Below are 25,796 nucleotides of genomic sequence, written 5' to 3'. Positions count from 1 at the left end.
CATTACTGCCTCCATAGGAATTAAGAGGCTAAGCAGCTGCTAATCAAATGCACTTGAATAGCTGATCATCAGCAAGTGTGAGCACCTCTATAAAAGTAGAAGTTTTGGCAGTTCCCTGCTCTGGAGCTTTCAGGTGTGTGTTAATGCAGTGCCATGGTGGAAGGACATCAGCAATGATCTCGAAGAAGCACTTGTTCCAACAGTCTTGGAAGTTTGTAAAGGATATTTCTAAACATTTTGAAGCTCATCATTCTACGCTGAGAAAGATTAGTCAGTCACAAGTGGAAAATACGTCATAGCGTTACTATGAGAGGACATCCCAGCAAATTTTCCCCAAGGAGTAATGCTTAGAGAAACTTTAATATATGAGCTACAGCTCAGACTCTACAGGCCTCATTTAGCTTGTTAAATGTTAAATTCTCAATTTGCTGTTCATACCGCCGTAGTGCAGGCAAAATGAAAGGGTGTTTGTTCAGGGTGTTAAAAATATTAGAACACACACACACAAACATCATGGAAACACCCTACTCTGCACAATCAGACACACATGTATCCCAGATGCATCACTGTAAAATAGTCTCTTTAAAAGAAAAAAAAGATAATTATATAAATAAAGAACTGAGTAAGAAAGATAACTAATTAAAACTAATTCTAAAGACTTCTGGGTATAGTACTGTACATAACCAAATCAACAGTTCAGCATTCTAACAGCTTGTGGGAGGAAGCTGTTGGAGGCTTCCTCCAACAGCTATAACCGTTTGCCTGATGGCAACAGTTCAAAGAATTGAGGGGGTGTGAGGAGTCATTCACCATTTTCAGTGCACTGCTCCTGCTGTGGCTCTCGAAAAGCTCTTGGACAGAGGGGAGGGAAACTCCAAGGGCCTTCTGAGCTGCTCTAACTATCCTCTGCAGTGCTGTTTTGTCTGACATACTGCAGCTGGAATACCACGCTGATATACATGTACCGTATGTCAGAACATGCCTCTGTCAAAAAGTCCTGAGGATGCTGGAGGGGACAGAGGCTTGTTTCACCCAGTCCCTGCTGGGCCCATTTTCTGATCACTGAGATGCTCTTGTCCCAGCTCAGGTGCTTCGAGATCTGAACACCTAAGAACCTGATGTCTTCTACTCTCTCCACTGGGCAGTCGCTGATACTGAGAGGAGCGTGCTGGATCCGTATCTTCCGGATTATTCACTCTACACCAGCCCGCAAGACGTTCAACTTCTTTCCTGTACATTGATTCATCATTTCTGCAAATCAGTCCCACCACTGTGATATCATCTTCAAACTTAATAACTAGGTTCCCCTCATATCTGGATACACAGTCATGTGTTAACAGCATGAACAACAGTGGCCTGAGAACACATCCTTGAGGAGATCCAGCGCTCAGCATGGTGGGTTTGGAGATGTTTCTCCCAAGACATGTGTGGTGTTCAGCCCCAGTAAGTGGAGTTTCTCTAGTAGTCTCTGTGGAATGGTGGTGTTAAACACTGAGCTAAAATCAATATATAGGAGTATGGCATAGGTCCAGATGGGGGATGTCTGAGTGCAAGGTGGTGGTTAATGCATCCTCTGTGGAGTGGTTAGGATGATAAGCAAACTGGAGCAGGTCAATTGATGCAGGAAGGGTGGCTGTGATGTGTGGTTTGATAAGCTGTTCAAAACACTTCATCACAGTTGGCGTGACTGAGGGAGATGTTAAAAATATCATTTAGGATGTGTCACCAGTGCAGTCCCTGAGCACATGTCCTGGGATGTTATCTGGACCTGCAGCTTTCCGTGGGTTGACCCTGGCTAGGGTCCTCTGGTATCTGCTGCACGTATGATAACAGCTGGCCCTGTAGATAATGGAGGAGAACCCACTTTCCCTCTGTATGTTCGGTTTGATGCCTGGAAGCATGCAAAGAAGTTATTAAACTTGTCCGGAAGAGAAGCATCATCTTTATTGACCCCTTGCAATTCATCAGTGCCTGTACTCCCTGCCATGTTCATCTGGTGTTTCCTGTCTCGCAGAGGTGTCTCTCGCAGACCTGGCCACAGGGAGAGCAGTCTCATGCTCCACCAGGGTCTCTGGTTGCCACATGCAGTGAAGGCCTTAACTACAGTGATATCCTCTTAGCAATGTAGCTGTTTACTGCCTCTGCATGCTCTATGTTTATCTGGTCTCCCTGCGAGGCTGCTGTCTTGAACACCCCCCATTCGGTGTTCCTAAAGCAGTCTTTAGTGCCGAGGCTGTGCTGAGGCTGCCAGATCCTGGTCTGTTTTCTCACTGGTCTGCTGCGCTTCCGGAATGGTTTGTAAGCAGGCTCAAACGTAACAGAAAGGTGATCAGAGTGGGTGAGGTGGGGGTTTGCTTATTATAAGTACATGGAGAGTACCTATGTTGAAGAACAACATCATGGCATTGCTCAAAGACATTTTGATAACAATCTCTTTCCTGGAAGGGGTTTGTTACTTTAAATTTCTTTTAAATACCTTGAAGGTGTTTTGTTGGATTCAAGTTAGGTGAAATAGTTAAAACAACTTTTTTCTTTTTGTTCTTGAAACACTCGTGTGATTTTTGACCAAAGCACATTCTTTGGATGATTATCATGCTGAAATATTTCTATGATGTCAGGCTTCTGAAGGTAAACAGCGGTTTGGCATTCGTGATTCCATCTGTAAAGTCATGAGGACACCCTTCGAATTATTTCATATTTATGAATATTACACCCACTTTGGTGAATTTAATTAAGCAATCTTTCTATGCGTTGTTTGGATTTTTTAAATAGACATAGTCTAAAGGGAAAAAGGGCCACCAAGAGACTGGTCTGTAATCTGTCAGTGAACTATGTTTGACATTATTTATTATTATTATTATTATTATTATTATTATTATTATTATTATTATTATTCACTGTTTGCCAGTTTTAGATCTGTTTTCTTTTTATGGTTCAAGGCACAAATTAGTTGAATAGGAAATCTGCAATTAATATAAGGTTTCAAGCATCATAAGGAGTTTTATTTATCATTGTTATGATCACAGACAGTTTTGCAAACACTCAAAGACTGAAATGCGAAGCACTACTGTACGATGTGTTTTATAAATGAAACGTGGACAGAATAACATGAAGACCACTTCAAGAGCACATTGTGCAAGTGGAGAATGATTGCACTTTAATGCAAATTTAATCCAACGGTCATGAAACGGTGTGAAAAAGTCAAAGGCTACACAAAGACCATATTTACTGAAGGACTGAACAAATGCAAAACGTGTATAACTTTGCATACTTTAGCTTTTTATAGCTCCACTTCTTCCTCCACATGTTCATCGATAATTGCATTCCGTGTTCATGGAGCCATTATTTATCACGGTTTTTGACTCACTTTCGCTTTTGTTTTTAAATGCAGACATCTTGAAAATCTGATGAATGCAGCAAAAACTTCTTCCAGTCTCCTCCCAGTTTCAGGTGAGGGGCGGGACCCTGAGCACGTTATAAAAAGGTAGTGCGCGTCCCTGAACTGACAGTTTCCCAATCAACAGGTAAACAAAATTTTCTCACAGCAGGTGAGTTTTGTTCACTTAAATGTCACACTGGAAAATGGAAAATACAAATTTTTAAAATAAGATTTGTTTTAATAATTGTACATTTTACCACATATATTTATTCTATGGCTGTCAATAAATGTCAATGATATTTTTGTTTTAAATAGTACTTTTGTGTCACGTGATTCACAATCGGTCGAGAGAGGGGCGCAGGCGAGGCAGCAAAGTGACCTGGGAGCTCTTCAGGATGGAGGTCAAGTGGAAGGCCGCAGCTCTCCTCTTCGCTCTTTGGTGTTGCTGCGGTAAGTTAAGTCAACTTCTATTCTAAACTCAGTTGTTTTAGCTCGCTGTTCACACTCGAGGAAAAAAGATTTCTCATGCGGTTTTAATTCAATTTTGCAGATGCTCAGCGCATAACCTCCGTGTCCCCACGCATAGGAAGCGTCAATGGAGCCACACGACTCACCATTCAAGGAGATGGTAGGAGATCCGTAATGATGTTTAGAAGTAAATTTAAAAAGTAGTGTGGGCATTATTTTACTTTGTAAAACAAGTTATGATGGATTCTGAGATATAAGTCAATTTTAAGCTATTCTGTAGCTAAAAGATGCAGCTGAAGAAGATTTGTTAATGCAGTTGTAACTGTCCTGAGAGTCCTTGTGCCTGCTGGCCTGGTGGGATGATGCTGAAAGATGTGACTCTAAGCCTCAAAAACAATTACCTTCTGAGATTTTGTTGCCCCCTTTTTTCCCTTCCAGGTTTTGCACAGGAGCGGCAGTTCCAGCTGAATCCAGTAGACGACATGTTTGGAAACCGTGTGACCCTGGTGTCAAACACCCTGTCAGTCCCCTGTGATGTGGAGAGAGACTCCACACACCGCAACCAGATTATGTGCTACACCAGGTACAGCCCAGGCATACTTTAGCAGCATGTCTGTATTTGCTTATTTCACAAGTTACTTAATTATTTCACAGGCACTTTATATTGTCACTTAAAGACCCTACAATAATACAGAAAACCCCCAACAATCGGACGAAAAGCTATGAGCAAATACTTGGCAACAGCAGGATAAAAAACTCCATTTTAACAGGAAGAAACCTACGGCAAAGCCAGGCTCGGGGGAGGCGCAGTCATCTGCTGCAAGTGGTTGGGGGTGAGGGAAGGGAGACAGGAAAAAAAACACTTTGCCTAAAATAAATTCCCCTCTGAGCGCCCCTAGTCGTCCTTGTGAATAAAAGATTAATTAACTTTCTAGATAACTTAGCTATAATAGCTGTTGTTTAATTCTGGTTAATTGATTAGTCCTTGCATATTGGCCCATTTTTACCAAAACTTTGTACTGTATGCATAATGTATGTATGTGTAATTGTATAGAATCTATATTTGCATATTATTGCATAAAGCTAGAAAGTGGAATTTTATTCCAGTTTTTCATTTTTTATATTACATTTAAAAATAACACAACACAACTTGTACAAACCCCCTGCAGAAGTACTCTGTAATATGAGTCTTAACACTGAGTATTTGTTTAGTTAGGAGTCTGGCTGTTGATGTTCAATATACTGAGTATTATAATGATGGCTCTTTTTTAAAGCTACTTCCTGCATGTCATTGCCATCTAAAATCATTTCTTTGTCTCTCACAGACCCATGCCATATGATTATTATGAAATCCATGTCAGCATGGATGGTGTTCCCATTCCAGACAACAGCATGTGTCGTTATAGTTCGCTCTGCATCTTTACAGTAAGTCTGTGTGCAACACATACTTTCATTTATCTGTGTTTTGGATTTGTTGTGGTCATTGGTTTTTTTTATCACCTTTACTTTAACTCTTTTCAGACTGTTTGGTATCGCACGCCTACTATTGAATCTCTGAGTCCAGTCAGTGGTCCTCCAGGTAACGTGTGTGCTGCATTCAGTTATTTTACTGAGTTCACTTTGAACTTTTGTTAAACCCACTCTAATGACATGGCAGGCACATTGGTGACCGTGTATGGACGCATCTTTACCGATGTATATGGAAGCAACACAGACTTGAGCTCAAATGGAATCAACGCCAGATTTCTGAGGTAGAAAATGTTAAAATAACTGAAATTGTATTTCTGTAAACCAATTAATCTTACCAAAGCAGCAAAAAGCAATTTTATAAAATGAAAAAAGATCACGATTTGAAGATAATCTGTTAATATTCTGTAACAGATCCAGCCTCATCCATCAGTTTTCTTAAACTTTATTTGTACACCTCTGTAATCTTCTTTTTATTGCAGATCCTACATGGGAGGAATGCCTTGTGATCTGCTCAAACCCAACTCAGATGAACGGTAAGTTGTTCACCTGCGTGCTTTCTACATTGAATATATTCAGAGCACTATAAAAGAAAAGAAAAGTTATTTCATTTTTTGCACAATATATCTTAAGGTATAACCTCCAACTGGTTTCTCAATCTTCACAAATGGGATACATGAGCTGCAAAATGACGGGGACGTTTGTTGGTAGGCTGGCTTTCTTCACACTGAAATTACAGCTCTTCTTAATATATGTCACTTTCAAGTTTTCCAAACAACCCTTTAGTAATATATTGTGTATCCAACAGGTCATCAGAACCTGAGTTACATTCTTGATGCAGACTTTGGGAGGTAAAACACTTCAATTGTTTAATGTAAAATTTGTGGCTTCTGAACATTTTTAGCTGTTGCAGATGATAAACTGAAAATTGTGCTGAGAAGAAGCCATTCTTGTTTCTTTACAATCTGTAGGAGTCAGGCAGTGAAGAAGCTCTACAGGGTTTCAGCTTTGGGCAAGCTGTCCATGTTTCAGACCTTTGCAGGTACTTAGGAGAGCAGATATTTGTTGTTCACGATGATTCAGTTCTTACATTTAGTATTTATTCCTTGTTTTTGTCTTTTTCTTAGAGGTGACAGGGGTCTTTCCTTCAGAGGGTAGCATCATGGGTGGAACTCTGTTGACCGTTCAGGGTCGTTTTTTTGACAAAACTGATCAACCAGCACGCGTTCTCGTTGGAGGTAATCGTCACCATCGGGACAGAAACTCATAAAAACACTAACCAGCAACAGCCGTGTCAACTTGTTTCCAGCACAAAGTGTTCAGTATGAATGGATGAATGATACACGCATTTCCACTAAACAAATTTCTATGTGTTGTTCAAACTACAAGGCACGCAAAGGTGATAATCCTTGTCAACACAACAGCATGTCAGCATGCTTTGAAAACAAAACCACTGACTTGTCAGACAGCAGAGGAAATAACTTTCCAAAGCACAGAAACACAGCACACCATGACAAAAATGTTGCTTTTCCAAGGGCTTCGTGAGTCATGTAGTATCCTGCTGACTTTCAGTTATGGTACATATGCAATAATAATAGATGTGAGACTGTAACTGAACTGTAAGACCCAGTATGTAGACAACAGATATGGAATCACCATTTAAAGGCATTCCTCTCCACAAAGATAACGATACAGATCACTAAATTCAGGTGTTTGCAATGCATTGGAAATGTATGTCAGCTGTGATGTGACACACAAATGATCAGTAACAGACTGGAGAGTGTATTGTGGAGACTAATTAGTTTTTTATGAGCTTTACAGTTAGAAAATATAAAACCAAACAGTAATTTATTCTGTAAGTATTTATATATTTGCACATTTGAAGTTATAGATGATTTTAAAGATGTTAAATGCAGAAATAGCCATTGAATTGTCAGCTACAGAACATTACCAGTTAGAAAATTGTACAAATGTATGATGGTAGAAAGAAACAAAGAAATAAAATCTAAGTGGTGATGGGAAAAAAACATATTTGCAGAAAAATATATTCATACATCGTAATAAATTAGATTTATATTTATTTTTAAATAAGTTACAAAATGACTAACGGGAAGAAATAAAAAATATATTAAACCAGCTGAAAAATAAGTAAAGAAAACCTACAACATTTTATAATAGATTATATTATTGTGTTTTTGTTTTAAAGGTAGACTTTTAAAGTTAAAGGTGGATTATAGGTGGAGGTTACATGGACTTAAATGTCATTGAAGTACCTTGATACTCATTGATGTACTTACATACAATACTTTGTATTAATTGTGCTTTCTACCACCGTCGAGTGGTTGTAAAATGTTTCAAAATTCTACACGTTAGGTAAATAAACCCCCCACATGAAAACATGCTTTATTCAGCTCTGCTGTTTTTTTCTGCATGCGTGTGTAAAGTTGATGTGAGCTAAAATGTACCTTTAGCCGCTGACGTTTGATATTCTTCCACAGGCCTGCCTTGTGAAGTCCAGAGTGTGGACGATGACAGAATCACATGCAAGACTGCAGAACACCAGATGAACAAGAACGCAGCAGTCTACCCGGGTGAGAACGTGCCGTCTCCTCTGATGTGTTTGTCTTTTAACCGGCACTTGTTTTGAGCCATCCTGCCGCTGTCATACCGTGTAATTATCTAAGTAACACATGGGAATCTGTGGACAACTTGAAGAGTGGAAGAATTTAAAGTATCAATTTGTCAACAAATCTGCTGTCTTAGAGATTTCATCTTGTTCTTGTCACCTTTTATCAAGACTCTGACTTTGATGTGCTGTGTGCTGGAATGAGATAATCATTCCAGCACAAACAATCACTTTAATCGTGCATCACAGAAAAGTTCTCAGTCACGATGACGTGAATGGGGAAAAAAACACACACATGCCTTTTTAATGTTTTTCAATTTCTACCACTGTTTCTATCAGGAACATAATCACCTTTAACTTTTCTTTAAATACACATTGGTACCCTGGATGTTTTATCTTTGTCATATTTCAGCATACACAAACAGACCTAAAAACTGACTGTACAGGCAGGCTTAAATATAAAGCACACCCTTTACTGGTGGATAGGAAGCAATAGAAACTACAAAAAGTGAGAGAAGAATAACAAATCCATGCTATGTTTGCACAAAGGGCTAATTCGGGAAAGAAGACAGAGCTGTGAAAACACACATATCCAAGTAATTCAGGTGATTAAACAAGAGGAAACCAAATATAAGACATAAATGACAAGTAACTAGTAAACAAATAGTGAAAGCCATAACTAAATGGGGAAATACAGAAACATAAAATAACTTTCTGTAGCAGAAGAGACACAGGAAGATGAAACACTGAGGGAATAAATTAAAATAACAGAAGCTGGAAGTAAACACTCAAAACTGAGGCCAAGGAATAACATCAAGATGAAAATCTACACAGTAAGACAACTAATAACCAAACATAAAAATATTTAATAATAAATACAACTTGAAAGTCCCAAAACTGAAAGCTCTGGTGGTGACATCACCGTATCGAAGAGGTGGCTGACACAAACACATTGTAGCATATGAAAGGTCTCCAAGTTCTATCAGTGAAGACCAGATCCTGATCCACAGCTGTGTACTTCACTTAAATATTCATAGAATGAAGGTTAAATATTGTATTAAAGTTATTTGTACAAAGTCCATGTTGAGTCTGAGGGGGTCGGTTAGGAATTCGGGTGATCTGTTATGACCCATATACCATCTTAATCTTTAACGACTTGTTATTTATTGTTCCTTTGCTGTAAAATTTGCTTCAAGATGCACAAAACTTATTTAAATGGATTACCAGCTTCTGCATTTACCAAATATGTATTTCAAAAAAATACTCTTGACAGATTAATCAGATCTGGGCTATGAGGAGATACTGTTGTCCAAAAAAAAAAAATCCTTTCACCAGAGATTGGTGGGATCTGATGATAAAAAATAACTCACCTGTCCTTTGTGTTAAAACGGGGTCAAAAGGCAGCCGTACCGGCTCGCTGCATGCTTGCCTTTTCTGTTTTTATTTGCTTTGCTTTTTCCGTGTTTGTCTGATTCAGGCCAGTCTGGTTTTCATCTGTCACCACTGGGATTTTATTTTGTAACACTCTGTTGACTTTTCAGTATTTGAAATGAGTTCATGTTGTTCATTATTTACTTCGTTTGTAGCTTTTCTCACACTTGTAAGCCTTTTATCTTACTGTTGTTCATCTTGACTGATTTTAGTATTTAGCTCAGGGACAAAAGCAGTGTGGCCCTGAAATACATTAACATTGTTGCTGATATTAGTCTATTGATTGCTTTTATTATAGATTATTATGCTAATATGCCATCTCTTTGGCATTTCATTTTCTTTCCTTGATTAAGCGACTAACTGTTTTTGCATACCTCATTTTTACTTTTTATGTGAAGGCGGAAGAGGCTTGAAAATGGAGGTGTGGAACAACTCGCGGCCCTCTTCTCTCAGCAATATTTGGAGCTACAACAGGAACACAACTGGCTACTGGTCTCAGTGGATCGACTCCATGCCCTACGTCTTCCCCAGAGAAATGGATTACTTCACCACACGATTTACAGGCTTCTTTGTCCCTCCTGCCACCGGCAACTACACGATATACTTGAACTGTGATGATCGATGTGATCTCTATCTCAGCAACTCGAGCCGCCCTGAAAATAATAAGATAAGATAAGATAAGATAACCTTTATTAGTCCCACACGTGGGAAATTTGTTTTGTCACAGCAGGAAGTGGACAGTGCAAAAGTTATGAGGCAAAAATTAGAATACAATAAGAATAAATACAGTACACAACTGTACAGAATAGAATAAAATACTATATACAGTAGAATAAAATAAAATAAATATACAATAAGATAAAAATAGAATACAAATACAAATACTATATACAACTGAGTAAAAATACAACGATGACAGAAAGGATTATTGCACTTAGTATTATTGTATATGTATGGATGTGTGTGCTTGATCAGTTAAAGTCTTTATTATGGAGTCTGACAGCAGTGGGGAGGAAAGACCTGCGAAATCTCTCCGTCCCACACCGTGGGTGCCGCAGTCTCCCACTGAAGGAGCTGCTCAGTGCTGTCACAGTCTGCTGCATGGGGTGGGAGATGTTGTCCAACAGGGATGACAGCTTAGCCGCCGTTCTCCTGTCACTCACCACCTCCACTGGGTCCAGAGGGCATCCTAGAACAGAGCTGGCCCTTCGGATCACCCTGTTCAGTCTCTTCCTGTCCCCAGCAGAGATGCTGCCGCCCCAGCAGACCACGCCATAAAAGATAGCAGAAGCCACAACAGAGTCATAGAAGGTCTTCAGGAGTGGGCCCTCCACTCCAAACGACCTGAGTCTCCGCAGCAGGTACAGCCTGCTCTGCCCTTTCCTGTAGAGGGCGTCTGAGTTATGAGTCCAGTCCAGTCTATTGTTCAGATGAACACCAAGGTACCTGTAGCTGTCCACAGCCTCTATGTCCATACCTTGGATGTTCAGTGGTTGCAGTGGAGAATGCTTGTGCCTGCGGAAGTCTACCACCAGTTCCTTGGTTTTACTGGCGTTGATCTGGAGGTAGTTCAGCTGGCACCAGTCCACAAAGTCTTGGGTCAGTCCTCTGTACTCCTTGTCGTCCCCATCAGTGATGAGGCCGACTATTGCAGAGTCATCAGAGAACTTCTGCAGGAAGCACTGGGTGGAATTGTGGGAGAAGTCTGCAGTGTAGATGGTGAAGAGGAACGGAGCCAGAACCGTTCCCTGTGGGGCCCCCGTACTGCAGACGACCCTGTCCGACACACAGCCCTGAGTCCTCACATACTGTGGTCGGTCGGTGAGGTAGTCCAGGATCCAGGTAGTGAGGTGATGGTCCACTCCAGAGTTCACCAGCTTGTCCTTTAGAACCGTGGGAAGAATGGTGTTGAAGGCACTGGAGAAATCAAAGAACATGATTCTCACAGTGCTCCCAGCGGTCTCCAGGTGAGCGAGGGAACGATGTAGGAGGTGAATGACGGCATCATCCGCTCCAATGCCAGGCTGGTAGGCAAACTGAAGTGGGTCCAGTGATGAGCTTATTAGGCGCCGAAGCTGAGCCAGGACCAACCGCTCCAGGGTCTTCATCAGGTGGGATGTCAGAGCCACCGGCCTGTAGCTGTTGAGGTCCTTGGGGCGTGAAGTCTTTGGCACTGGTACAACACAGGAGGTTTTCCAGAGCTGTGGGACTCTTCCCAACCTCAGGCTCAGGTTGAAGAGGTGCTCCATCACCCCACACAGTTGGTCCGCACAGGACCTGACGACCCTCGAGCTGATGCCATCTGGACCCGCTGCCTTCTTGCCGTTAATCCTCCTCAGTTCCCTCCTAACCTGGGTGGTTGAGAGAGACAGGCTGGAGCCTTGTGTTGAGTGTGTATTGGATGCTGCAGTTGGGGGTGGGGGGGAGTGAGCAGGGTGAATAGAGGAGGTGTGAAGTGTCTGAGGTGGAACAGCAGCAGTGGGGGTGGGTGAGTCTGCAGCCGATGTTGCAGACTGCCTCATGGCTGAATCAAATCTGTTGAAGAAATGATTCAGTTCATTTGCCCACCTCACATCCCTCCCAGGCAGAGAGTTCTGCTGTTTGTGGCCCGAGATGGTTCTGAGGCCTCTCCAGACTTCACCAACGTTGTTTTGTTGAAGCTGGTTCTCCATCTTCTGCCTGTAGCTCTCCTTCCCATTCCTTATCAGTCCCCTCAGCTCTCTCTGCACCCTTTTCAACTCCTCTTTGTCTCTGGATTTGAAGGCCCTCCTCTTCTGCTTGAGGACGGTTTTAATTTCTGGGGTAATCCAAGGTTTGTTGTTGGAGAAACACCGTACAGTCCTGGTAGGTACAGTGTTATCCACACAGAAGTTTATATAGTCAGTAATGCATGTAGTAAGGCTGTCGATGTCCTCTCCGTGGTCATCACAAATCACCTCCCACACAGTCGACTCAAAACAATCCTTAAGAGCCTCCTCGCTCTCCTCTGACCATCTCTGTACTGTGCGGGTGGCTGGTGGCTCCCTGCGCACTAAGGGCTCATACACAGGGACAAGGTGCACCAGGTTGAAGGTGTGACAAGATTTATTTTTTTCAAATCACAGTACAGTTTACTGTCCTTAAGTGATAATAATTTCCTAAATCCTTTACTTCAGGTTAAAGTTGCATATCAGCCATATTATGTCAGTGACTACACACAACTGGCGTCACAAAAGTCACAAGTACTGGCCTTGGAGAAAGACAAACCGTAAGCCTGGCAGCCTGCAGCTTTATTTACCTCAAATCATTCATCCAAAGTATACCAAAGATTTTATAGGCATACCTAAAATAACTATAAATGTTTTGTTTTAGGTATTACATGGAAATTCTTCAACAGGAATATGGCGGTGCAGCTACCATAAACTTGGGCTTGTTCCAAGGGGAGAGTTCCTACACAGAAGACCAGACGGATGATGCTGTCAATGAAGTCCAGGACATTGGTGCTGATTACGACGTGTTTGATGAGGAGCAGGTACAGCACGTGGTAGCTACACCTTTCAGAGGTGTCATACGCCCTTACCTAAGCCTGATATCAGACTAGTGATATATAGTAATGTACTGTAGGTATGACGTTGCAACACAGTTTGTAATGCTTTAAAGTTACAGGTGACAGTGAAGGTTGCTCATTATTTGTTGTTCTAGCTATATCAATAGTTGTCTAATGGAAGCCTAGTCTAAGCTACTTCCAGCTATTTTATTAGAAATAAATCAAATGACCAATATATTCACACAGCTAAATATAATAAAGTTCTGCTGAGTCCAATATATTTTCATGGGTTTGATGAAGACCACTCAGAATGCTTCAAAATGTCTTCAAACTATATGTTTTGGTATTTTATTTGCCTGGAAGACCTCTAATGGCAGAAATGCTGTGAATGTACAACTCATCCAAAAATATCTGCAAGTCCTCCAAAAGATGTAGTCGGACGTTTGGGTAAATAAACAGGAGCATGTTTGGTTAGTTAGCTTAGAAATAAAAAAAATAGAAAGATGAGATACAGTAACATGCTACAGGTTTGAGCATTAAATAGTGTTACTATATCCCCCTCTGTTGGACAGAGCTAGGCTAGGTTTGCTCCTGTTTTGCAAAAGTTGCAAAGTGCATGGGAACACCTCTGATCTTGAATTGGATAAGCTGAAGAAAATGGATGGAATGATGTTTTTCATAGCTTTGTGCCTCATTTCTGCACATTTTCACTGTTAACCAGGTGGTTACCTTTGACATGTGGCCCGCCAATGTGGCTGGAGTCAAGGAAGTCCAGAACGTGACTGTGAGCAGCAGCTGTTCTGACGCACTCTGTAGTAGTGCCTTCTTCAGCCTCGGCTATGGACGTGCCATGACTGGTAATGTGAAAAACACTGAGTAAACTTGGATTTGGCAGCCACAAAAAAACTTGCATATCTTGGTCCAATTTGATGGAACCCCAAAATACACGTTGTTTCTTCGTCTTTGCCTCGTTTAGCACCGATCCCAGTCAGCGCTTCAGCAGCTGAGGTAGAAACAGCCTTGAACGGCCTGTGGTCCATCAAACCCGACACGGTCATGGTCACCAAACAACAAAGCAGCGAAGGGTCTCACTTTATAGTCACTTTCAATTCTGACAGAGGTATGAAGAACCAAAGTGAGGCGGATGCATAAAATAATTAAAAAGAGTAAGCTTGTGTTGAGCTTTTTTGTTGGGTGTTAAATTTGTGCGTTTTGCTCTCTTGGCTTGTAGGTGACTTTGAACCTCTTCACTTTGAGGTTTTTGGTTCGGACACCAACATCACTGTTGCTGAGGTTACCAAGGGGAGGGGCAACATGAAAACCTTCACTCTGCTCTGGGGAGGAATCCCTACAAAGCCCATCGCCTTCAATGCATCCAAATCTGAGGTCTGTATTGTAAAAAAAAAAAAAGGGTCCAGTGACCGTCTCAAGTTTAGCTTTTTTTTTTTTGTCATATTATTCACAGACTGATTAGGCTGAAGATTGTTGCTGAAAATAACTATCAAAGATCCTGCAAAAACTGAATTTTTACAGTTTTGTTAAAGGTGTGATGTCTTGAGGTAACTAATGCCCAGCTTGTGTGAACAGGTTCAGTCGGCTCTGGAAGACCTGATGAAAGCAGAGTGTCCGGGGGAGATCTTGACTTTTGAAGGCACTGATGTGAAATACTTCAAAGACTTTGAAAATGACAATTCGCAGGTTTGTGGGGACAAATAAAAATACTAAAACAGAAAAGAAATGTCTGTAAAAATGAAACAGAAAACTGTGAGAAATGATTTCTTAAATATTTAGATAATTTGATTGTGGATTCTCAGTTTTCTGCTTTTTTCCATTCATCAGTTCAATATTGCAAACGAAGGGACGCCTGTAGATCACTCGGGATTCTGTGGCCGGTGGTCGCTGAAGAACGCCGAGATCCTTTTCAAGGACAGCTACACAACAGAGTCTGGAGATACATATGGACCGGTTTCATTGGACAAGCACCCAATGGTAAAATCAATCATTTATGTATTTATTGTTGATGGCATTGTGCAGCTACCTTTTTCACAAATATTCATTTAATTTTCTTCCAGCTTTGCTTTGCATACAAGGGAATGTTGAAAGATGAAGTTGGAATGAGGTTCACTTACCAGGACAGCAAAGGCAAAATGCTAACACTCACAACAAAGATCAACACTATCTTCAACAAGGGCTCCAAGTCAGTGCTAAGTCCTTAAAGTGCTTTTGATTTATCCAAAATGTGCAAAGACACTAATTACATATCGGTGCAGCGTGTAAATAAGATATTTTCTTCACAGATGGAGTTACAAATGCATGAATCTGCGAAGTTCTCTGCAGACACAATACATTGGGAGCAGATACAGTCTGCTGGAGTTCTACCTGTACAAGGATACTTCTGGTGAAGATTTCTACATAGATGTCGTTCATATTGGAAAGATGGCCACTGCAATTGATGAAAATGGTACAGAGTTGGATAGTACTTATTGTTTAATTGTACAGACAGTATTCAAATATCTTAATATTCTGCTTTATGTTGTTACATATTTCTATCCTACCGTTTTGCAGAATACCTTTAAATGTATAACTTTGATGCCTGTACAGGGAGTCTTAAACACTTGTTTTCTCCCTAATTAAATATTGATAAACTTAATTTTCCTCATTTTTTATTGCACAGCTGTTCCTAACAAGAGGAGGCCCGCTCCTTTTGAGGATTCTGGTCGGTCCTTCGAGTTGATCTCCGTCAGCAAACATGCATCGTCTGCTTCACGGATCAGCTATGAGATCAAAGCCACACCTGTAGACTGTGCGTTTGATTTTCCACTGCTAGGCGTTGGCTTCCTGCAGGTAGGATTTAGATGTGTTAATTTAGATGTGTAAAATAGAAATATTGAATAAGAAGTCATTAGATTTCTGGAAATCACAAATGTAACGTCGGTTCAGTTCAGGTTGGCTTCGTTGTTAAAAGTCAGCAGACTAGACTAGAAGACTAGAAGCTTAGGTTTAGCAAGCTAACCTACATTCTTAATGCAACTGGGACATTTTCGGGCCTTTTATTGTGGCTATCAAGGCAAAGATTTTGATTTCTGACTTCTTGTTATTGTTCAAAAAAGGAGATAAATCTAAACTACATTTTCACCAAGTATTAGTTATCTGATGCACTTTGGCAAATGTCGTTTTGACTCTGCGCTTAGACTTTTTACCTGCATCCAAACAATGCCTGTTAAGATGTGATTGCTTAATAGAAACTATGCTACAAACAGAAAACCAAAAAGCACAGGTTATATACATCATGTCTTGTCCCTGTCCTACAATGCTGTACATATCCAAGTGCAGAATCTGAATTTGTTTTCCTTGGTCTGCAAATAATGAGAACAATTTTTGGCCGTTGAAATCCTAACTTTTTGTTAAAAAAAAATATATATATATATTGTGTTGCTAAAATTAAACGGGAGAAGAAGGGGCTTTCCCAGTCACGCCAGTACTGTGGGATCTTATTGGAGTAACCGTATGAGTTTAGGCTTGTTGGCTTGTGTTTCTTGGAAAACAAATCCACACAAAGAAAGGACCGAGGCTAAAAGTTAAGCCTGCATTCCTGTGCTATTGTGTTACGGTGTCTACGGATTGTCTCAATAAAACAAACCAAAAGATGATAAAGGAAGAGTGAGTAGATATAAAGTTTCAAAATTGCCTCAGTAACAGTATTTTGAAACCAGATGTCCTGCTTAAGAGATCAGTGTTGCCTCAGCAATGTGAATGAAAGCAGTAGAAATGTACAGTGACCTGCAGCCACGCGTGCGATATAAGTTACAGTACAGAGAGGCACTTTAATGATCCTGTATGCGTGTCATGCCTCCACCTGCTCTACAGTCATTATTTGGCTAACAAATTAAAGCAGAAGCAGCACCGAAGCATAATGTCAGCTATTTCAGTTAAAGCTGACATTAATCTTTGCGCAGTTTATGTGGGTTTTCTGCTTCATGTTGTTTTAACAGGTGTTCTTTTCCCATTTAAAATCCAGCTTGTAGAACCACGTTTAGTATCAATAAGATGAAGGTTTTTTGTTTGTTTAGATGGCCTCACATTGGACTGTTATACAGAATAGTTCATGATTACCTCAAAGACTGCATGGCGCCCAGTCCTGTGGCTGCAAAACATGATCCCAAATCATCACCCCTCCACCAGTGTGCTTGAGAATTGGTATGGGGTGTTTGTACCCATCCAAAGAAGCCATACTTGTTCAGTCTTTTTTTAATAGTGCTGCCATGAAATTTAATATTTACCATGCCAACTGAGGTGTACTTCTTGGTTTTACTTTTTTTAATACTTTTCTAAGCACTGCACAGTCGGACTCTGGTTTGAATTTGAATTCAATTCAATTCAATTCAATTTTATTTATATAGCGCCAAATCACAACAAAACTCGCCTCAAGGCGCTTCATAGATACAGAGAAAAGAGGGGCGGGGCCATCTGCTGCGACCGGTTGGGGTGAGAGAAGGAAAACAGGATGAAAGACATGCTGTGGAAGAGAGACAGAGGTTAATAACAGATATGATTCAATGCAGAGAGGTCTGTTAACACATAGTGAGTGAGAAAGCTGACTGGAAAGGAAAAACTCAATGCATCATGGGAATCGCCAGCAGCCTACATCTATTGCAGCATAACTAAGGGAGGATTCAGGGTCACCTGGTCCAGTCCTAACTATATGCTTTAGCAAAAAGGAAAGTTTTAAGCCTAATCTTGAAAGTAGAGATAGTGTCTGTCTCCCGAATCCAATTTGAATTTGGGAAGATTTTGGAATTGTGTTAACACGTACCTGAATGCCACAGACTGACAAAACCTTTAAGATAAGATAAGATAAGATAAGATAAGATAAGATAAGATAAGATAAGATAAGATAAGAAGAACTTTATTTATCCTGAGGGAAATTCTTTCGTCATAAATATACAGAGGAGGTCACACTTGTTGATGATCAGTTAATCAATGGATTTGATTAGCAGCATCTGGATGCTACTTACTATCTTATTTCCTTTGAAAACAGTGAGTGAAATGCTTGTGACAGGATGTATTTACAGAATGAAGCTAGTTTACGCTGCTCATTAACATAAGTAAAGTAAATGCAGAAAAGTTAAAAAACAGCATACATCATATTGGTATTTGAACCAAACATAAAATATAATGAGCACAACATCCAGAGAGTCCTTTAAACACTGTCCCACTGTCCCACAATGAGCTTAAAGTGAGTTCACTCGTGATCCATTTTCTGTTGATAAAAAAGGCCTTAAACCTGGCACACACTTCACAACCAGGATTAAGAAGCCAAATTGAAATGTGTTGATATTTTTTCTCTCCACTGTCTTTTGAAGATGTCCAACAACAGTGAGGACGCGGCTGAGTTTAAAGAAGGAGCTGCCACAGTGACCATCGCCCGTCCTCACCGAGCCTCCCCTCCTCTGAACGGCACTTTTGATGCGATGATTTACGGTGGTCGAGCTGAAGGTAGCGCTGACAGACATTAGTAGAATTTGCATTGTAACAGCTGCCTTGCCTGCATCTGCGGTGTTCCACAGATAGGATTATCCAAATGGTTCAATTCTGTGTGACCTATAACTAATTACTGACTTCCACGCTGCTCGTATGCCATTGTTGCCATTGTGAAGGATGACAGGTTGACATTAATCCAAAGTAAATGCACAAAAGCTCTTTTTAAAAGTTTACAAAGCTTCTGAAGGCTCAAAGAGAAAGAAACAGGGAGCTGAAGCTTCAGGTAGTGTTAGCTCTGTAACGTTATGTCTGCGTCTCTGAGGTTCACAGATGAAAAACTAATGACTTATGGTGTTTATTCTTAGATTAACGTTAGATTAAAAACATAGCACTCTAGAATCAATACATCTGCTATAGCTTCAGTTATTACTTTACCACTTTTCCACTTTGAATTCTGCTTTGAGTGTTTCTGTGATATATAAAATAGTGAAGTACTGCAGCTTCATGAGGGGAAACCTAATAGATGTGGTACAAATATCATTCATTTTGGGATATCTTTACACGGCTATCATTAAAAATGACAAAACAAGTCCTTGTTTTTAGGTTTATCTGTGGACATCAGTGAGAAGGACCTGAAGTATGCCCTGGAGGGAATTGCAGGGATGGGCCAGGTCACCGTCCAAAAGTCTGGAACCTGCAGACGTCCCCAGTGGAGCGTTAAGTGGCTCACAAAGCCAGGAGACCAACCTCTGATCCAGGTCTGACTGCACCGCTTCCTGTTGTGTTTGTGTTCCTTTATGTCTTTGCTCTTTTACCCTTTCTCTATTAAAATGTAAATTTCGTTTCCCATCAAACGTATACATTTGATAGGAAAGGCTACTTTTTCTCTAATAAAGAAAACCGCATGAAAGACCAAAACTGCCAAAATCGAGAATAAATAGAAATAAATGAAGATCTCCATCAATAACATAGTATTAAAAATGAATGTAGACTTTGTGTATAGTGACTTTTTTCTGCTAGATTAGCTAACAGCTTCATTTCTGTAATGATCTCGTGACTCAAAGCAGTCATGTGCTCTGTGACCCCAAAACACTGAATTACAATCTGCTCATTTGCATTTTTTAAAGCAGAAAATGCATAAATAAATACAATTTGTGGAATATGCTACAGAAAATTAAATAAAAAGAAATGAACACCATATTAGCTAAATGAGGCGCTAATAGAAGTAAAATTAATGAATAATTAAATATTAATAAATATTAATTTATGTCACAGTTTTAAAATTTTAAACTTAGTATATTTCATTATTACATTTTATATTTTCTGGTGCATTCACTGACATGACTTTTTGATTTTGGCACTTTTCTACAAATGTTGCTTAAAATTACTATTGTGATACAACATTAGATACGTGGAAATATCCATATTAGTAACAAAAGCTTCAATGACATGAATCAGTCATAACAACATGTACATAAAAGGTATAAACATACATCATACATTGTGATTTTCACTCGCTACAGTTCGATTACTCGTCAGTTGTCGGGGAAAATGTCATTATTTCGGCCACGGAAACACGAAAGGGAGGTCTGTGGATTCGAAGCCTGACAGGAGACTTTTTCCGAGTGTGGGAAAACAAACCACAGGTACGTCTGCGAATCAAAAAGCCTCCAGCCCAGGTGGTTTTAAGTTTCAAGTTATGTGTGTCCAACTGTCTGCTGTAGCTACAGCTAATCTGTTAATGTGTTTTTGTTAGCGTGCATCCTGTAGAGCAAGTTTTGTTTTTTCTGTTTGCATAAAGCTGATGTATTTTTATATTCCGTGCCTGCAGGCAGCATGTTTGACAGCAGTCTTTAATAACTGTCTCGTTATGACCGCTCGCAGGTGGAGGTTCAAATCAACGGCATCCCATCAAAGTGTTCTGGTGACTGCGGCTTTATATGGTCCGAAGAGAAAACTCCAGTCGTGACAGGAATCAGCCCTTCGCAAGGTGTTCAGTTCATCACCAAGTTACTGTTACCTGCTGTACTTTGTAACTTTAGTTCCTTTGACTCTGATCTCTTTGCACATTTAACTTTTAAAAAAAATTAATTTTGTTTTAAAGTAATAAAATAAAAATGATAGTTATGATTAATAAAGAATACATTAATTATAGAATAGATGCACAGAAATGACAGAGTGAGTCAGAACTAATGTGAAGCTTAAAAAGCTGGTGAGGATTTAAATGCTGTTTGTGATGCAGTTGAATTTATCTGAAAATGGAGACAGTTGTGGAGTTTAGGAGCTCCAGCTTTGAACAAAACACCCACTAGTGAAGGGTTTGTTATCCAAAACTTGTCAATCAACACCAGTTTTTGACAGTATTCGTATAAAGCCTGTTGTCAGTCTCATATTATTTGATCAAGTCCTGGAAGTTTTGTAAATTATGCCGTGTGTTTTTATGCCGTACTGTGTGGTGAAGGCAGCTTATACAATTTAATATAATGTTTCAGGTTCTAATGGTCTGGGGACTCTCTTAACTGTCACTGGGACTGGCTTCAGCAGTGAAAATGCTTCCATCATGGTGGGAAAGGCCAGGTGCCACGTTGAAGCAACCACAGGTGAGTAAAGTTATTTTTGAGAAGTGAACATTTTACTCTAGGTTCTTGTTAAGATAACTCAGATGATACTTGTCTCCAGGAGACTAACTATAACATGGGAAATATATTTCAGCTACCACTCAAGTATGCAGACTTGGCAGCACCAGTGCCGGCACCTACCCAGTGTTAGTAAGCTTCCCCTCTCTGGGCGATTCACGCTTTTCAGACAGCAACTTCCTCTTTACCTACCAGCTCATCGTGTCTTCTTTCGTCCCGCTCTCTGGAAGCGTTGCAGGTACAACCACGATCCTCTATGTGAGCCATGAAACACCTAATTCTGCGAGACAATTATTGTTTTATTTTTTCCTCAGGAGGGACTCTGCTGACAGTGAGAGGCTTTGGCTTCAGCCAGAACGCTACAGTTACTGTTGGCAGTCCAGAGTGCACACTGATTGATTCAACTGACACTGAACTGAAATGCAGAACACCAGCAGTAAGTCCCCACACTGCAAACTCATTTTTATACACAGTGTTTACCTGTAATAGCATGCAAATAAAATAGCTGTCGTGTAGTGTGCTGAGAACTGAGTAAAAAGTACATGAGCAGAAAACAAGAAGAATGCAAACTGGAAAATCCAGAGTTGGTAGAAATTAGTCAAATGATTTCATATAATTTCATATTTAATTATCCAATCCAATATCCAGATCTGTAGTTACTTTGCATTATTTAAAAAAGACTGTAACACTTTTTTAGGTACGCTAAGAATCTAAATTTAATGTGAGTACTTGCTGGATCATGCATAGTAATTACGAGACATAATAAAATAAAAACAAATATAAAAAGCTTGAAGCTTTCTTAGGATGTTTTAAAACTGTTTATATATCAGTGATTTTTTTTTTTTTTTTGTTGAAGTTGATCCAGCAACGAGAACTGAAATTTAAACTCAGGCTTTAGCCACTGATGTATTAAGTGACTTACAAAATTTCTTTATGGTCAAGTAAATGCATTGGAGTCGCTATTAACTTGTTCTTTTCACTAATTTTCCTATTAAAACTATTTCAAATGACACTTTGCATGGCTACTATAATATATATAGCATATGTATCATTGTGTTAATTTTTGTAGTCAGTCAGACGTCACTAACTACTGCAGTCATTTCTTGTGATGTAGCGTACTGACAAAACTGTTAAATGCATTAACACAACAGAATATTTGAGTAACATTTGTTATAAAGAAATAAGTTCATACTACGTTCACCACCAGGCCATTGGTCATATCAGACAGAGTATGCCCAGAAATGACATAGTTAGTTATATGGTCTTGTCATAATAAAACTTACATAACTTAATGTTATGTAACATTATATTATTTCCCGCCTTTAGCTCTGAATAAGGTACTTACTTTTATTAAAATGCTTATTTCAGGGAGCTGTGGGATCACAGACGGTCACGGTGTTGTTGGGAAACATGAGTCAGACGGCCATCGGCTCCTTCACCTACGATAATAACCTCACCCCACAGATCACAGGCCTGAATCCCCTGACCACCACTGTGATTGGTAAGCAGCTCCTTTTTTATGCTGAATGGAGCTGTTGTGTTTATGCATCAAATAACCTTTAACACAACTATAGAGATTGTATGATTCATTTAAGTAAAGATTAATGAGTTTAATGAGGATGAAGGTGGGTTTTGTCCTTTAAAGGTTACTTTCAGTCCTAACTGTCTGCTTCCCCTTTGTGCTCGAAAAGAAAAGGATTCAGTGTTTCTTCATTGAATTTCAAGCCTCTTCATACACAAAGTAAACCACATATAGGCACAGTGCATTTGTTATTATTCAGTTAGTGCTATGAAAACAGTGAATCCAGAAAATATTGAAGGCTTATGTATTTTTGTCAGTAACTTTTACACAGGACAGGTTACATCACATGAAATGTGTCCTTGAATATATGAACACAATGTATTTTAATGGCAGAGAGAGCTAAAATGTTGACGTGTGCTGTGTGTGCTGTCTGGGCTTTGTTGCTCAGAGCTGTCATGTTTCTGACCTGTCAACAGCAGCTGAAAGCGTGTGTAGAAACCTCAATTGTTATAGTCTTGAGTTGTGTAATGCTGATTTGCAGGTTTACCCAGTTTTAGCCTTTTAAAGCTTTCTTAAGCTTGAGAATCTTGGCTCAGGGGGCTAGCATGGCTTACCGTCTAATTATACTAAACAACTAGGAAGAAATGACACTAAAAGAATTTCTATTAATCTGCAGAACAACCCGTGACATTCATGACATACAATGAGAGCCAACGAGGTGACAAGTGCCAGTCATCTTGGCACTTTAATGACAGAGGCTGCTACGTTGGAAAAATGAGTTGGCATACTTGTTTGTCTTTCTTTGTGCAGGCCACCAAGTTCTCACCATCCAAGGTTTGAACCTCGGGCAGCAAGACAATGACAGCATCGTGCTTGTAGGAAGGAGGGAATGTGTCACTGTGCTTTGGACGGAAGCAAACATCACCTGTCTTCTCCCTGTGCTGCCACCTGGCATGCATGAGGTGGACGTACAGGTTGGGAACAATGGCTACCCCCAGACGAGGTACAGCGTCTGTCAAAGATACACTTAGTGATTTGGAAGTACTATCACGGGTTCATCTTTCGCGTGCAAAAATGAAAGACTGCTGAATTGTTTTCTCACGTGTCAGATGGGCCCAGGCGCATTCTGTGAGGGTCAGATACAAACATTGTTTTATATTTGTTTTTTTCAGTCAATATACACCGTATAGACTGCGCCAAGGTTCCTGACACTAGAGTTTGATCCCTTCAAAGGAGTAGAAAATAAATGGGACAACAATAAACAAATAATATGATAATAAATACACAAAAAGTGGAGCATGGTTTATTGCAGACAGAGACAGGATGTGGGGTTGATTTGAAAATGTGATTAAAATCGAATTAAATAAATAAATATCGCTCTCTAGATATATCTATATCTATCTATGTATATACAGTGGGACTCGCGGGAGTTACGTTCTAAAAGAAAAACCTGCGATAGGTGAAATCTGCGAAGTAGCCAACCTTGTTTTTTACAATTATTGTAGATGTTTTAAGGCTGTAAAACCCCTCACTACACACTTTATACACTTTTCTCTCTTGTTTAAACGCTCTCAAAGTTCAAGCCTTCGTAGAAAAATAAGCCCAGTATTATAGAATGAAACCAAAGGCACCCGCGGTTGCTTTTGACGGTGCAAAACGTTTCGTCGACAGTGTTGTGTTTGTTGGGGAGAAGACTTAAAAACATGCAGTACAGCAGTCACACTGCTAGCGATCCAAGATTTATGTAAATTTGCTTGACGCAATTATTTACGAAGCTTAACGCATTCTGTACTGTACAGGAGATATGGCACGAGATTGACTAAAAATGGTCTACAGCCAATCAGGACGCAGAACACAATGCGCTGTAAAAAATAAAAATAAAAATACAACTTAAAAAAAGCATGCAAAATTGCGCAAAAAAAAAAAAAAAATCCGCAAAACAGCGAGTCCGCGAAAGGTGAACCGCGTTACAGCGAGGGACCACTGTACATAGATCATAGACAGATAGATGAATTTATCTAAAAGCAGATATCACGTTCTGTTAAGTGCATCCTCCCAGTGAAAAGCTTTTGCTACTCAAAAATAGACTCGACTTTCTTGGAATATTTAATAAAGATCAGTAATTTCTTTCTCTACCTGCCCAAAAGATCTTCTCTCCATGAAATGGTGCCATGTATTTGTATTCCCACCATTATTCATGAGGACAATGAAGGAAATTCTTAAGGGTATTTTTTTTTTTTTCAGTTAAAATGTACAACAAATGATGTAGAAAACATCATTTGTTGTACATTTTTTCTTTGGAATGATTTTTTGACCCAAATCATTCCAAAGAACTTCTTGGAGCAAATGCTGCCATCTTATTTCAAAGCTTTATCTGAATGATCTTTGATTTCAGTGGTCACCGGGGCATACAAACTGCATGTACAGAATCATTTGTCAAAAAGTGATTAAAAATTTGGTCGAAGTTATTCTAAAGTTAGGTTTTAATAAGATGCCATAGATACCAAAACAAATGACACAGTTTAAGATTAATTCTCATAAGTCTATTATTAATGCCTTTACCTTAGCTGGTCTGTTTTTTTGTTTTACAGCAATGGTGTAAACACGACCATTGAGTACATCCTGGAAGTCTACAGTGTCTCGCCGTTGTTCGGTTCTTTGATGGGAGGAACCGAGCTGACCGTTTCTGGCTCTGGGTTCAGCAGCAACGTATCTGACAACACTGTGTCTGTTGGTAAGCAACATGTGATCCAGTCGTAATTATGCCAACCGTGTGTTTTACTAGCAAATATATTTAAGCAATTTATATGAATGGAAGTTAATGATGGTGCAAAAGCTTGCAAATATTTAAAAACGGTGTAACAAAGCTGCATCACTGATCTCCTTCATGTTTTCTGTTTGCGTTGTGACAGGAAACGCTGCTTGTGAAGTGACGGCCGCCTCGGAGAATGAGCTGCAGTGTGTTGTGCAATCAGAGGAGAAGACCCACATCGTTACCAACCAGGGATTCGATCACGGTAGTTTTATGTTTCTGTGCTTTGTGATTTAGCTGTCAAACTAAATCTGAGAAGCTGAAGTTGTGTAAAAAAGAAAGAGGATTAACTTACAGAAAACATACACCTGCGAGGAAGTTGTCGCCTGTAGTCTCTATGCAACTAAAATGCAACTGATTCACAAAGAAATGTCTCAGATTGTGTTAGATATCAGACACTTTAATCCGTGTGTGTGTTTGTCGGTTCTTTGTGTAAATCTTATTCAAC

General features: G+C 39.8%; 1 protein-coding gene across 1 annotated transcript in view; it reads left to right on the top strand.

Annotated features, from left to right (window-relative positions):
* Window positions 1-5: 5 nt before the first annotated feature.
* Window positions 6-25,796, top strand: part of pkhd1l1.1 (PKHD1 like 1, tandem duplicate 1) — a 49,445-nt gene continuing 23,654 nt past the window's right edge. The window contains exons 1-36 of the mRNA XM_040020333.1: window positions 6-2,325; window positions 3,392-3,548; window positions 3,695-3,829; window positions 3,930-4,007; window positions 4,286-4,430; window positions 5,173-5,272; window positions 5,369-5,426; window positions 5,505-5,598; window positions 5,797-5,850; window positions 5,948-6,021; window positions 6,123-6,165; window positions 6,286-6,356; window positions 6,442-6,552; window positions 7,813-7,905; window positions 9,770-10,033; window positions 12,525-12,618; window positions 12,723-12,882; window positions 13,619-13,754; window positions 13,874-14,017; window positions 14,129-14,283; window positions 14,485-14,595; window positions 14,737-14,886; window positions 14,970-15,094; window positions 15,195-15,358; window positions 15,572-15,741; window positions 18,261-18,393; window positions 18,982-19,136; window positions 19,902-20,024; window positions 20,263-20,368; window positions 20,871-20,978; window positions 21,091-21,252; window positions 21,329-21,450; window positions 22,383-22,515; window positions 23,347-23,539; window positions 25,128-25,270; window positions 25,449-25,553. Of these exons, the coding sequence (XP_039876267.1) occupies window positions 3,775-3,829; window positions 3,930-4,007; window positions 4,286-4,430; window positions 5,173-5,272; window positions 5,369-5,426; window positions 5,505-5,598; window positions 5,797-5,850; window positions 5,948-6,021; window positions 6,123-6,165; window positions 6,286-6,356; window positions 6,442-6,552; window positions 7,813-7,905; window positions 9,770-10,033; window positions 12,525-12,618; window positions 12,723-12,882; window positions 13,619-13,754; window positions 13,874-14,017; window positions 14,129-14,283; window positions 14,485-14,595; window positions 14,737-14,886; window positions 14,970-15,094; window positions 15,195-15,358; window positions 15,572-15,741; window positions 18,261-18,393; window positions 18,982-19,136; window positions 19,902-20,024; window positions 20,263-20,368; window positions 20,871-20,978; window positions 21,091-21,252; window positions 21,329-21,450; window positions 22,383-22,515; window positions 23,347-23,539; window positions 25,128-25,270; window positions 25,449-25,553 (4,132 nt within the window). The 5' untranslated portion in view covers window positions 6-2,325; window positions 3,392-3,548; window positions 3,695-3,774. The remainder of the gene's footprint in view (window positions 2,326-3,391; window positions 3,549-3,694; window positions 3,830-3,929; window positions 4,008-4,285; window positions 4,431-5,172; window positions 5,273-5,368; window positions 5,427-5,504; window positions 5,599-5,796; window positions 5,851-5,947; window positions 6,022-6,122; window positions 6,166-6,285; window positions 6,357-6,441; window positions 6,553-7,812; window positions 7,906-9,769; window positions 10,034-12,524; window positions 12,619-12,722; window positions 12,883-13,618; window positions 13,755-13,873; window positions 14,018-14,128; window positions 14,284-14,484; window positions 14,596-14,736; window positions 14,887-14,969; window positions 15,095-15,194; window positions 15,359-15,571; window positions 15,742-18,260; window positions 18,394-18,981; window positions 19,137-19,901; window positions 20,025-20,262; window positions 20,369-20,870; window positions 20,979-21,090; window positions 21,253-21,328; window positions 21,451-22,382; window positions 22,516-23,346; window positions 23,540-25,127; window positions 25,271-25,448; window positions 25,554-25,796) is intronic.

This window comes from Simochromis diagramma, unplaced genomic scaffold (genome assembly GCF_900408965.1).
Source record: "Simochromis diagramma unplaced genomic scaffold, fSimDia1.1 OVJJ01000753.1, whole genome shotgun sequence".
Classification (NCBI taxonomy): Eukaryota; Metazoa; Chordata; class Actinopteri; order Cichliformes; family Cichlidae; genus Simochromis; species Simochromis diagramma.
Note: the sequence above shows the minus strand (reverse complement) of the source record. Positions and strands in the feature narration are given on the sequence as shown.